This window comes from Urocitellus parryii, chromosome X (genome assembly GCF_045843805.1).
Source record: "Urocitellus parryii isolate mUroPar1 chromosome X, mUroPar1.hap1, whole genome shotgun sequence".
In the NCBI taxonomy this organism is placed as follows: Eukaryota; Metazoa; Chordata; class Mammalia; order Rodentia; family Sciuridae; genus Urocitellus; species Urocitellus parryii.
The window spans coordinates 20,057,642-20,071,985 of NC_135547.1; the positions used below are offsets into that span (position 1 = coordinate 20,057,642).

The 14,344-nt window shown below is 34.8% G+C and overlaps 1 protein-coding gene across 1 annotated transcript in view; it reads right to left on the minus strand.

The window, feature by feature from the left end:
- Positions 1-255: 255 nt before the first annotated feature.
- The window catches only part of Stk26 (serine/threonine kinase 26), a 53,513-nt gene continuing 39,424 nt past the window's right edge, over positions 256-14,344 (minus strand). Inside the window, exons 4-12 of the mRNA XM_026415168.2 lie at positions 12,573-12,629; positions 7,410-7,518; positions 7,166-7,323; positions 6,123-6,308; positions 4,916-5,064; positions 3,033-3,126; positions 2,412-2,474; positions 2,194-2,330; positions 256-1,272 (exon numbers count right to left, since the gene is read on the minus strand). Coding sequence (XP_026270953.1) covers positions 1,248-1,272; positions 2,194-2,330; positions 2,412-2,474; positions 3,033-3,126; positions 4,916-5,064; positions 6,123-6,308; positions 7,166-7,323; positions 7,410-7,518; positions 12,573-12,629 — 978 coding nt within the window. The 3' untranslated portion in view covers positions 256-1,247. The remainder of the gene's footprint in view (positions 1,273-2,193; positions 2,331-2,411; positions 2,475-3,032; positions 3,127-4,915; positions 5,065-6,122; positions 6,309-7,165; positions 7,324-7,409; positions 7,519-12,572; positions 12,630-14,344) is intronic.

Consider the following 14,344-nt stretch of genomic DNA (forward strand, 5'->3'; position numbering starts at 1 on the left):
TTTGTGCAAAATCCAAGTGTGCAGACCCAAACAAAATATTAACTATTAAAACTAATTAATATCAATAATTCTACAACTACTGATATACAGCCCCAGTTCAGCACTTAGCCAGGCATAATATATATACTGGGCTTAAAAGAAAGAAGGTTATTATCCACTCAACAGTACCATAAATATAACTAAAAATTAACTGTACAGTCTAACTTACCTTTGAATGGACAGAAATCATCCTGTACTATGGTTATTTTCATATGAATTGGAAAATGCTTGATATACCCTTTCAGAAATGAACATATGATGCTTTTGTACTGATAACTATGATGAACAAAAATGAATAAATAGTTTACAGGACAATTTACTGCTATGACAAAAATATACTGTGTAAATTATATTCATACCTGTTGATCAGGTATTTAATCACATGACAATCAGCATTTTTTCAAGCTCTCTAAATCCAAGCATATGTAATTTGACTTAAAGATTTAAAAAATGAAGCCAGTATAATTCCTCCATTGTTACCAAAAACACATCCTTGGCTAAATGATTTTGCTTTAAAATTTCTAACCATATTAAATAAGGGTTGATTGTGTCTTCCATCTAAACGAAAAGATAAATACTGTACACCAAGAGGTACTTCCGTTGCTACACGCTGCCTGTCAATGCCTCAAACACAGGGCTCTCAAATGTGATAATCATTGAGCTGCCTGGAATTCATACCAACTTGGTATAAGAATCAATACTTTTCCAGGTTCAATTTCAAAGAGCTTATTAAAAATTTGTTTTAAGAAGATGTGTCTTACTTCCACTATTCCACAGATAGTCCTTTTTAGAATATGCTTGTGTAAATAAAAACTTTTGAAGCTCGATGATTTACAAAAGTTGAATACTTAGGATGACGTTGAAAGACCTGTATGTTTTATGAGTGTACAGTTAACTAAAGATCAAAACATGAAAGGTATTCATCCTAGTAACTTAAGAAATAATGATACCTAAAAGCAAAACTGTATCTCAACATTTACTACAATACAGGTGAAACTATAGTATTAAAAGTTTTCCTTACAAAATAATCTCTTTAAAATATAAAATGATAAACACCATCACAAAATAGTTGAATAGCTTCTTCCAAATCTTCAATGATGCAAAGATCCAAAAGGCACATGGAGCTCACGAGTTAAGCATTGTTAAGCTTGAAGTAGCTTTGGTGGGTTACTCTGGGTCCATATGAAATTGAAGCCAGAAATACTTTCTTAGGTGGATTCATCTGCAGAACACCTATAAAATTAAGAAAAACATAACTTGATGTGCAATTATGCATGTTTATATTTCTCACTTATATGAGCTCTGTAATGAAGGATCTGATTCAGCCAAGGAGATAGGTATTTTCAATTGAGTATTGTCCTAGAGACATTAAAACACAAGCAAGTCCAAATATCCCTCTGTATTTGATTTCACAACTTCCAACTGATTCCTTTGCATACTGGAAAATGGATGGGAGTTTTCCATTATAATCTAAGGGATTTTGAGTTTATGAATACAAGTGGGCTTTATCGGGTAGAAAGATCTTTGAGATTGTATGATTTTACAGGTCATATGGTTTGTTCCAACTTAATCCCACTTGACATCATGAATACAAGAAATACAAAGGGGCACTGAGAAGCAATATAATGGATTTAAGTAAAATTTGTATCACTTTATAGCTTAAGCTGTATTGTGTGTGTACATACAAAAGTCTTATTTAATAAAATAGTTTTAAAATTGGTTATAAGTTCTTCAAGTAAAATCAAATTAATAGTTCAAACATACAGTATAGAAATTGAACTCAAACAATTGTATTGTCTAGACATAGTCCTCTACCTAAAAATTTTCCCTTAACTTTTCATATTGGACTTCAAACTTAGGAACATAAGCACTGGAAACTATGTGAACAGTGGTGTTTCTGCAAATTCTGAGCCCAGTATCAAGAAAGCATTCCTAAATAACATTACTGTAAGTGCTCAAATAAGAACATGTGCAGTGACCTTTTATCTATACTAGTAGCAGAGAAAAGGTGGGGTCGGGGGAGAATCGGGCCATTCATTCATTACTGGAAAACTACCTCCTCATGTCTAAAGAAAATAACTTCAAAAGTTATGATTAAGATGGGCAACAATTTTCAAGCATACAACTATTTTTAAAATGACATTTCAAGCTTACTTTTGAAACTTTTCAATTAATTTCTTCACCATTTTATCAGTGATGCCAGGACAGGCAGCTTCAGCCACAGCAATACTTTTCTCAAGTTCTTCAATTGCCTGATTCCTGCTTGCATTATTCTCATCCTGCTGTTTAAGCTGAGAAAGAATGACAGCTGTAACATCTGAAATACCATACTATTTAAAATAGATATCAAATGCTCAAGAACCTGTACTTACTTCAGCAAATGCAGGTGTGATTATCATAGACAAACAGCTCAGAGTTTGCACAAGATCTTGCTCCTTTGAACAAATAATATAGATTACACACATAAAATTAAAATAATCATTCATGCTTTTCTTATGACAAATGTGAATTAATTTGAATTTGGCCAAGGAAAGACCTAAGATACAGCAAAATCCTATGCTTCTTCCTATCATGAATTCCCCTCCATAACCAAGAAGGCTTCTTCTAGAATTACAATAGATATCTATGATTCCTTGGGCTTATTATTTCTAGGTGAAACGCATTTTAAAATACCAATGACCATTTAAATGACTTTATCTTTTAAAATTAGCTCAAAACTAATGATATGGGGCTGTGTTGTGGCTCAGTGGTAGAGCACTAGCATGTGTGAAGCACTGGGTTCAATTCTCAGCACCGCATATAAATAAATGAATAAAATAAAGGTTCATCAACATCTAAATTTTTTTAAACTATGATAAATGAAGCATACTACATGTTTAATGAGGCAGGCAGATATTTAGGGGTACTGAATCCTAATAATTTTTAGCCACATAATGTCACTACATAGTTGGAAAAAGTCTATCAAGAGGAAGTGATAGTTTCCATATACATACTGCTCCATTCTGTAGTTTCTTTGGATCAGGCTTCTTTCGCACAGTGGTAAAACTCCATTCAGGATGAGCATTGTTTTCTCTGCTGGTAGATTCCCTAAAGAGATTGCCAAAGATACGTCTATAAGTTTATAAATAATTCAGCATGATAAAAACATCAAATCAATGCAAAGATAATTATCTCAATGTTTAAAAAAAAATAGCATAAAAAAGCATTTGACCTCACTTTCAGGTACATACATTTTACCAAAGAGTAATGTGTGTCTATCTTTCTATCCATCCTTCTGCCTACTTGTCCTCCCTCCTTCCCTCCTTCCCTCCTTCCTTCCTTCCTCCCTCCCTCCCTCCCTCCCACTTTCTTTTTCTTTGTAATATTGGGGATTGAACCCAGGGGTACTTTACCACAGAGCTACACCTCAGCCCTCTTTATTTAATTATTATTATTATTACTACTACTACTACTATTTGGCACCAGGGATTGACCACTGAGCTTAATCACCCAGCGTCATTTAATCATGGAATCACATCTCTAGCCCCTTTTATTTTTTATTTTAAGACAGGGTCTTGCTAAGTTGCTGAGACTGGCCTTATACTTGAGATCCTCCTTCCTCAGCCTCCTGAATCAAGTGTTTTTCAATTCTAAGTATGCATCAGAATCCCATAGGAATACTTCCTACATACATACATACCCATCCCTCACCACTCCCCAGTTACTGAACCAGGACCTCAAGCAGTGCGGCTTGTGGTCTTAGGCTTCATTGGGTGACTCACAAGGGCACCTAAGTCTAGTGACACCATTAGAACAGGGAACAAACTATTCTGATATATTTCACACATTTTGAATATTGGGGATTTTTTCATAAATGTGGGAATCTAAGAGTATTATCTTTAAAAATTTGGTCTTTCCTTTCTTCCAGTTTGCCTAGTGAAAGTGTAAATTATGGTGTAGCCTACATATTCTCCCAGTCAAAACTAAATTAGAAACCTAAAGTCTGATTTTTATATAAATGCTGCCATTTAAAAAAGCCACTGCAACATTTTAAGGGGTGAAAATCATATAGAAATGGGTATTATTATTATTATTTTTGTGGTGCTGGGGATGGAACCCAGGGCCTAACACATACCAGGCAACTGCTCTACCACTGAGCTACATCTGCAGTCCATGTATATTGGTTTTTTTTTTTTTTTTTTTTTTTTTGCAGTAGTAGAGATGGATTCTGGGGCCCTGTATATGCTAGGCAACTGAGCTACACCCTCAGTTTCCCATAAATAAATATTTCAATGTACCAATCTGATCACAGTTTGGTGCATGATTGAGAATTGGGAAAGGTCAGTTCTCCAGAGGGATTTTGGAGGTTGCCATCAAAGTGTGAGAAGATATAGCTCCCTACTTTTTAGGGTACTGGAGGTTGAACCCAGGGACATTCTACAACTGAGCTACATCCCCAGTTCTTTTTATTTTTTAATTTTGAGACAGAGTCTTGCTAAGTTGCCCAGGCTGACCTCAAACTTGTGATTCTCCTGCCTCAGCCTCTTGAACTACTGGATCACAGATGTGCTCCACTGCATTTGGCTCCTTATTACTTTTTGCAAACTAATGTTAACACCTTTAATGAAATTTTATTCCAAAATTTTGTAATATGCTCAAGTATCCACTAGGGGTTAGACCAAGACCATTTAAAACTAGAGCTATTCATTTCCAAGAACAACATGTTTCCAAATTCATTGTATTACACAGACTGTGATTGGGGAACTTTCAGCTTCTATAATGAAACCTCAGAATATGGTTAATGTTTCATGCTAATGCAAGCACACCAGATAATTGTTAAAAGACACAGTGTATTCAAATGGGCTAACTACATACAAATTGAATAATTTGTACATACGAATCAGAGCCATCAGAATCAGATTCATCATCACTGTGTCCTTCTGCCTTCCATCTCTTAAATCGATCGATCAGTTCAGTCAGATAAGAAGTCTTCTTGGAATTTTTTACAATGAATTTATGTTTCAGAAGTTCTTTAGCTGTAGGGCGCTAAGGAATAAAATGAAGAATGCATGACTATATCAAAGCTCTTTGTGAGTGTAAAAAAAAAATCACTGGAACTAAAAGTAAATCTATAGACAGGAGGGAAACTAAAATGTAGGAAAATAGCTAATTCTACTTTTTAAGTGGCTCAAGGCAACCACATTAAATTCACTACGTTTTTACACCAATTTGGTAAAACCCAAATAAACCAGAGGGTAAAGCTTTCTCAAAAGCACATGGAAGGATTTAGAAAGTAAAAATGTAAAAACATCTCAAAATAAAGCTTTAAAATACTTTTATTACATTTACTGTAAGTTGAAAAAATTCATGAAAACTATCAAGGCTATAATTTTGTTATCATCTGCACACATCTTAGGAATGCCTAATTTTGTTATTATCAGCCCACATCTTATTATCCTTTCTCTACAAAGCATCAATTCCTATTGTGTCTAAATGCAAACAGCAGGTGCTGTGGGTGATATTTTCCCTCTAGCATTTTATTAATATCAGAAGGTTTACTATTAACTTAAAATTAGTTATATCAAGTTCTTGTATAGTTTTAGTCTCTAGAAATCACAAGGCAGCTTTAATTTAAACAACAGCAAAATCAACTATAATAAAACTGCCATGTAAATGAGAGGACTTTACTAGACCAGGAAAAGTATAAAACTTCATGTTGGAGTCTCTGAATATTAAATAAAAAGTAAACACAAACTTTCATGAAAAATGATAACATGGTTGAAAGGAATCATCGTGAATATTTTACACATGTACTTTAATAATGACATAAGATGAATTTTATTTCTCAAATTTCTTTCTCCTTGAAATAGGAAATGATCAGTAAACAGCAGGAAGCTGGGGACCAAGAAAAAGATACAGGGGAAGGAGTAAAGATCTGGTTAAGAACTGACTAAGATCAGCAATGTGGAAGGAAGAACTAGGTTCCTGGATAGATTTCAGCCAATTTTCACCTCATTCTATTCCCCACTGTGGAAAAAGCCACCTCTACTCCAAATAGATCTAATAATGGAAAACAGATAGTAGTAAAAGAAATAAATACTCACAAATGATGGATCTTTATTCAGGCAAGCATCAATAAACTCCTTAAAAGACTTAGTAAAGTCTCCAACAAGAGTTGGAGGGTTGTTTTTTGGAATAAGAAACAAAACTCTCATTGGATGCATATCAGAATTAGGCGGCTCTCCCTTGGCTAGTTCAATAGCAGTAATTCCCAATGACCAAATATCAGCCTGAGGTAAAAGAAAGAAAAAAATTCTATTACCTTGAAACTTCATTCCAGTATACTGCTACAAAAGAGTCTGTAGAATGTAGTGGTCCTATAGTTTTGAAAAGTCTGCCAAGATAGGTGGCATTAATAAATTGTTATTAATAGAATTCACTTATTTTAAAATGTATTGGATTCCATACTTCATGCCAGGCATCATTCTAGGCCCAGAGGATTCAGGTGGTAAAAAAGCTAGACAAAAATTCCTGCCCTCAAGGGGCTTACATTCTAGTATGAGAGACAGAGAAGAAACAAACATGTCAGACAGTGATAAGTTCTGTGAGGAAAATAATAAAGCAGAATAAAGAAATAATGAATAAGAGGGTGAAGAAGTTTGCAAATTCACATGGAAGGTCTGGGAAAGACATCTTTGTGTCTGTGATGTTTAAGCAGAGACCTGATTAGAAGAAGGTTATTCCAGAAAGAGGGAAGAGCAAGAGCAAAGGTCTTGAGGCCAGAGTATACTTGCTATGCTTGAGGAACAACAATGAGGCCACCACGACTGGAGAGGCAAATAACAGCCGGAGTTACAGTAAGGACTTAAGATTTCATTCCAAATGAGATGGAAAGTCATTGATGTGAACAGGGTCCAAATATTATTGGCATCAAGGGAATTTATGAGGAAGCAGCAAAATATGACATAACTTCTCCTTAAGAAAGATTTGATAAAGAAGGAAAATAAGGCAGTTCTTTAACTAGGATAGCACCAGGACCCTTTGCTCTTGGCCGTTCCTCTATCTGAAATAAAATTCTTCCTATCAGATCTCTGCTATATAAAATTTATTCATAAAAACAAAACAGTTTAGACAAGCAATCCTTTACTTTTGAGTCATAAGCTGACTGTTGAATAACTTCAGGAGCCATCCAAAATGGAGTTCCCACAAACGTGTTTCTTTTAATTTGTGTATCTGTCAGCTGGCCAGCCACTCCAAAGTCAGCAAGTTTAACATCTCCTTGTTCTGAAAGCAGGACATTGGCAGCTAGGAGGTAAAGAAAAAAGGGCAAAAAATTCAGTTTCTGCAGAATGCATCTATTTTTCTAAGATTCGTATTAGACTGCTATATACCTTTTATGTCTCGGTGAATTTTCTTTTCTGAATGCAGATAGTCCAGACCTTTCAAAATTTCCTTTAGCATGGTAGCGATCTGGAACTCATCAAATGGACCAGCTCGCAGCTTAAGGGGAAAAACATACACACACTCACACACAAAGTTTGCAAAATAAAATTCAAGATTGCTATCTTTGAAATAATGTAATCACTTAGGTATATGAAACAATTGTTTATTAAACCAATATTTAAACAAATGAGGAAATTTTTTAAATATGGGGGAAGAAAGCAAAAGAATTTTAAGTCCCAAGGCTGAACAGATTTTTTAAAAGATTAAATTTAATATTTAAAGATAATATAAACAATTTTTCCTTGATACTAGCTTCAAATTCTGGAGTTCCTGAACTTTTTACATTAGAGATTTAACAAATATATTTAAATGGTGATAGTGCTAGCTAAATTGTTTTTCAGATGGGGGAAAAAATCAACTACTTACATGCTGGCATTTGTTATTAAAAAGTTACTAAATATTGACATTGAACTGATTTTTAGATCAGATAATCTGTAAGATTTCCCCAGCAACTATCTGATCATACAGGTCAACTACAGTAAAGTTACTTAGCATTCTGTATGTTTCAATAATATTGTAAGGAACAGAGTCTTGTTGAGACTCAAATTTTAAATTTATCCAGGAATATAATAATTAAATCATTCAGACTCATTGTAAAACAAAATTTGAATCATGGAGGGATAATATTTTTCAAATAAATGTAACACATTTCCCTTTCTTTCCCCATCCCTGTACTGAAGCCAATAGTTCCAACTGGAATACAAGGAAAGCAATGACTAGGTTTCAGAACTTGTAATGGAATATCTGAAAATTTCTCTTTAAAATAAATGGTAATTTAAAAATTCTGGTACCTCATAAAGCACAAACAGTGGACTGTGCAATATTATTACAGGAAAGGGTGGGAATCTAAAGTCAGAGCCGAGGCACAGTTCTGTTTGCTGGAAGGAGGAAAGAGGTGGTGAAAATCAAACATTGCACACTCTGCCTCACACTGGGAGGGATTCACAGCTCTTTGGCACCTTGTGTATTTCATCTTTCATGAATGCCATATTTATGCTGAATAAAGGGCACTTTCATGTCAGAATTTAACAGCCTAAAATAGGACCCATACTTTGGTCTCACCATTTAATATTAACTCTAGTCTGGGTACACAGTTTACTCCAGGGATGGCTGCAATTCAATAGCTCCCTTTCCTAAGCAAAATTATCTATTTATTTCCAAATCTATCAACTTCTACCCCAAAAGTTCCTTTCTGAAACAGTACTGAAGTGGGGCTGGGGTTGTGGCTCAGCAGTAGAGCGCTCATCTAGCACATGGGAGGCACTGAGTTTGATTCTCAGCACTACATAAAAATAAATAAAATACAGGTTTGTGTCCAACTACAACTAAAAAAAACAGTACTGAAGTAATTCTAAAAAGGTGAAAATGAGATATTATTTTATTGATGGCTGGCAACAAAATTCTCAGGTACTACCAACTAACTGAGGGATAAACATATTCATAAGACTGGTACTATCAAAAATGTTGGCAGGGCTACAGCATGCTGGACAACTGTAGCAGTGAAATGGGCATGGGGCGACAGTGAATCAGGGAAGAAGAAAAAAAAACCACCCACACTATCACATAGAAAACTGTCTCAGATCTTGTAGTTAAAATGGCTCCTTAGGCATGTTGGTAGTGATGAGAAAAGGAGAAGAAAGGGAATAGGAAAGAGAAGGAATGTAAAGTAGAAGGAATAGAGGTTTTTTTAAAAAATATCTAATACAACTTCAGGAAAGATCATGCCAAGATTGTGGTCTACTGTCCTTAAAGTGCATAACTGAACTTCTCTCCAATGACTGAACTTCTTGTCATATCTCTAATATGTAACACTTCTGTCCCAGGACAGTGTACAGGCTTGGTGTAGTTTTGCCTCTATTATGAAGAAAGCATATGCAAAAGAGGGACATGTGCTCTTTCAAAGATTGTACCCTTAGGCAGGTGTGGTGGCACACACCTGTGATCCCAGCAACTTGGGAGGCTGAGACAGGAGGATCACAAGTTTGAGGACAGCCTCAGCTACTTAGTGAGATTCTGTCTCAAAATTAAAAATAAAAGTAGAAAGACTGGGGATGCAGCTCAGTGGTAAAGCACTCCTGGGTTCAATCCCTAGTTCAAAAAGAAAAAAAGAAGAGAGAAAAAATGAAAACTGTACTCTTGTGGACCTAGGCCTGTGGATTTTCCCTACATTCCTTTGACTTTCAGCCAGTCAGTCCCTAATACAGCATGTTATATTATGCCTTCTTTTACAGTTAGCAGATTGTTTCCAACATTTTTTCTTGGTGCTCATGTTTTATTCTGTTTACTTTATTATATGGGTTTTTGTTGTAAGCCACTGTAAATTCTTTTTGGAAAGCAGTAGGATATAATAAACTCAATAAAATAATATATAGTATGCTCAAAGTTTGTTCAGATGCGACAAATGGTTTTTCAAGAATGAGAGAGACCTTTGAGGTACACTATGTATAATGTTGATATAAATTACAAATCATAATGTTATGTTATTCCATTAGTCAGACACCAGTTTAAAGTGATAAATACTCTGTTCAACATCTCTCTTTGTTTTCCCTTGCTCCTGGTAACAGAGTCCTCCTCTACTACTATCATCGTTCTTTCTTAGATTCCCCAAATGACAGCACTCATTTCTATATGACTATACATGGAAAAGGAACAGCACATTTTTTTCAGCACTAGCTCTCCTTTAAAAGCTCAGTTCAATGAGGTTTACAATTAAATCACAATGATTGAATTTTAGAGCTATGAAAACAAAAAAAAAGTTCATAAATCAAATTTCTTCATCTAACATTTGAGGAAATTAAGGCACAAAGAGATTATCTTGCCCAATTTTAGTCAACTGTCAGTGGTAGAAATGGTACTAAGAACTAGGTCTTTAGATTCTCAGCCAATATAGTACTAACAACATTTCAATTCATTTAATTTATTCTAATTGCCATTTTTATCAGGTAGAGTGCAGAATGGCAGGATGAGATCAAGAACTCACAATCATTTCACTCAGGATATCGATTAGGGCTATTAGGAAGGGTTAGGCCAGTGTTCAAATGCTTGACGTTGCTATTAATGATCTTGATAAACAGATTGGACTAGCTTTGCCAAAGCCTACAAAATGGAGAAGAGAAATGGTGAGTTCCATGGGGGAACAGATAAGGTAAATGATAAATTTGTAAAGGCTTCTCAATATTTTAAAAGTAGAAGGAGGTTCTCAGAGCAATTGAGAGGCTTCTTCTAGGGCTAAACAATAAACTATTGTAATAATAAGACTGACAAAGCAAACAGAAATGAGATCATTTAACTTTAAGAATGAAGTCTGACTCTATATGCATGAAGAATATTATACAAAGAAATGCCAGTGGTGTTCTCGAACTAGAGAGGAGAGAAAAAAAATGAAATTAAGCTTTAGGATATGAGAATTAGAGACAAGAAAGGATTACCAAATGTGGCAACTGATTAAACTAAAATGAACTCCTAGAAGTAAATGAGGCTTTCCAGATCAAGTTTATCATGACTTTTTTTTCAGTACAGTTCTGTCTAAAGCAAAGAAAATTTTTTCAGTCATTTCCGTTCATAGTATTAGAAACTTTGACTCATCAGTAGCCAGGGTTAAAATCTTTTAAAAATATCTAATCACCTTCAGGTAGGAAAACTCATCTTCACTTAAAAAATAAGAATTAAAATATTACTTAATGAGCCTAACAAAACACTCTTTTCTTAGACATAGCATGCTATATAATTTCAAAGGAAGAGGCATGTAAATAAAATATATCTTATAGTATTAAAGATGGAAGAGAACTGAAAAATAACTTACTGCAACTTGTTTTATGACACACCCAAGTTCAGGGAGTTCCTGGGTCTGGTTCACAGTCACAGTTTTAGTTGAGCAAAGCTGGCCCTATAACCTTAGACCCCTATAGACTGACTGACCCAGTGGTCATTTCATAATTCATATTTAATCTTATAATTAAAGCCATATTAATAAAGATTTTAAAGGGAAGAAATCAACATTGATAGTATTATACTAACGTGGGGGAAAACCATCAGTTTTTTTCAGAGGCATTCTGCACATGAACATATCTTCATTGAATGGAAATTTTCCTGTACTCTGCAGAACTTCAGCATTCTTGATAATGGCCCACTAAAATGGCAGTAACACTTTCAATCATTTTAACAATCCAAAAATGCCATCACCTTTCCAAATAACCTACAGTGGGGCAGGGGCAGAGAGAAGTCTGTACAGAACTGTATCTGTAGGCCTACTTGGTCAAATCCCTAAAACCAATGTCTTAGTCACTTTGGGCTGCTCTACCTGAATATCATAGACTGGGTGACTTAAAACAGCAAATACTTATTTCTCACTGTTCTAGAGGCTGGGATGTCCAAGATCAAGGTTCTGGAAGACTGAAGTCTGATGAGAGTACTCTTCCTGGTTTCCAGATGGCCATCTTCTCAATGTACCCTCGCAGGGTAGAAAGACAGCTAGAGGGCTCTCTGGAATCTCCTTCACACAAATGCCATTCCTGAGGGCTCTGCCCTCATTACCTAATTACTTTCCAAAGTCCCACCTTCTAAGACTATCACACTGGAGTTAGGATTTCAACATACGAGTTTGTGGGGCACACAAATATTCAGTTCATACTCACTTTTAGTGACAGTTATCACAATTATATATTTTTAAAAATCTAAGAACTCAGTCTTAGAATAAGCTTGTAAAAGTCAAACACAAAACTGACAGCAATTAGCAAACACTCCACTCCTAATTTGGGGCAATCTTATTTTATTAAGCTATTTGTATTTCTTATATACCATAGATTGTCAGCAACAGATTCAAATCTGCAACAAAGAAGTATCTATATAAAGAAGTATCTATATAAGAATTGTAATGCATTCCGCTGTCATATTAAAAAAAGAATTATCGACATAAATGCCATGGTCCTCAAGAAAGAGTTTAATTTGAACATATTAACTAATATAACCACTTAGCATTGCTCAAAAGCCACTGCTTACTTAACATAAAAGAACGGTTAAAAATGTTTGTGTAATTATTTTAAAATACTTACAAGATCCAGTGCTGAACCGCCACCCAGGTATTCCATTATTATCCATAATTTTGAACCCTGTAAAGCCATGGAACAATTTAATAATTATAAACCTTAGCCAAAATAGCATACTAATAAAAAGTTAAATCTTACATACTAATGCAATGATTCTAAAATAGATGTTTAAAAGTGGTTGCTTGGAACACAGAACATATTTTTTCCATATACCATTATACAAAAAAAATAAAATAAAATTCTGAGCCTAGTCTTGCAATTCTATTTAGCCTTTGATATAGCTAAACAAATACAGTATTGTCTGTTATTGTTAAGCTACTAATAATCATTACAAAACTGAGAAAAAATCCAAAGTTTGCAATTGTTATCTTGAATGATAATACTAAAAGTAAAAGATAATTACAATAAAGAATGAGAAGAAAGGACACTTATATAAATGGATAAAGAAAGGGGAGTGTGTAGCTCAAAAAGCATATGATTACTCCAGGAAAAATTAATTTCATTGTGACCAGAACAAGAGTAATGAGGTTTATGGGGGAATATATGTATATGAATTCTAAAACTAGTATACACACGTACACACCATTCTCCTCTATCAGTTAAACACTGGAATAAAACACTTCCTTTTTTCAGATATAGCTTGAAATATTAAGGATAATTCTTTCTCCATACCATTTCGTGAATGATAGTCTGTTTTTGAGAACACATAGCTGACTAGAAATCGAAAGGTTGGTTTATTATACTAGCAGTAGCAAAGTTGTGAATGAATTATGTCCCCAAAGTCCATTTTTAAGTAAGTTATTCAAAAGCAAGCATTTTTTCCATTAAAAATATCAGGTTTGGGATCATGGAGTTGTCTCCCCAAAAGAAAATGTTAACATAAATATATCCATGGTATATAGCATGAAGAATATTGGAGAAACTCACTACTACTTATAACTTAGCAATTTTTCTGGGGAAAAATATATATTCAGTGTTGTGCTCCAACTTGGGATGCCAGGAACACATTTCTCACCTTTACAGGCCCAGCTGTGGGATGAAGATTCTCAAGCTACTGCTGGTGCCCTCACTCTAAAATCCCTGGGAAGTACTGAGGAGTTCAATTTAAAATTTGTCAAGCATCTCCATGGGGCTGGAATTTTATTAAGGCAGAGAATGGACTCTAGTGCCACAATGATGAGTCACAGGAATGTTCCAAGGTTGAGGAATCAGAGTTAAGTTGATATTGTAGTGTAGGGGCTAGGATGTGGTCTAGAGCTAGGGGCTGAGGAGGGAAAGATTAGTTCAGTTAAAACAGACAGATTCTCCTTTCTTAATGTTGACATTATGTACAATATATAAAAGAAAGAGGAATAGAGCACCACCATCCTGTCCACTTCCACTAATCTTAACATCTGCTCTGTTTTGCCTTAGCAGGTCAACTTGAACTGAGGAAAAAAAAGCTGAACGTCATGTTGCATGGAAGGAAAGAGGAAATAAATTTCTACAATAGTGGGGAGGGAAGCAGAGATCTAGGAGTGGTTCATGTAACTTGTATTTATGCATAGAAATTAGACATTCAGAACCAGAGAATTATAAACCTGATACAACTTTATTTTTTTTAAAAAAAGTATTTCCTGCCACTCAAAATGGTACATGCCTGTAATCCCAAAAACTCAGGAGGCTGAAGCAGGAGGATTGCAAGTTAGAGGCCAGCCTCAGTAACTTAGTGAGGTCCTGTCTCAAAATTAAAAAATAAAAAGATTTGAGGATATAGCTAAGTGGTAGAACACCCCTGA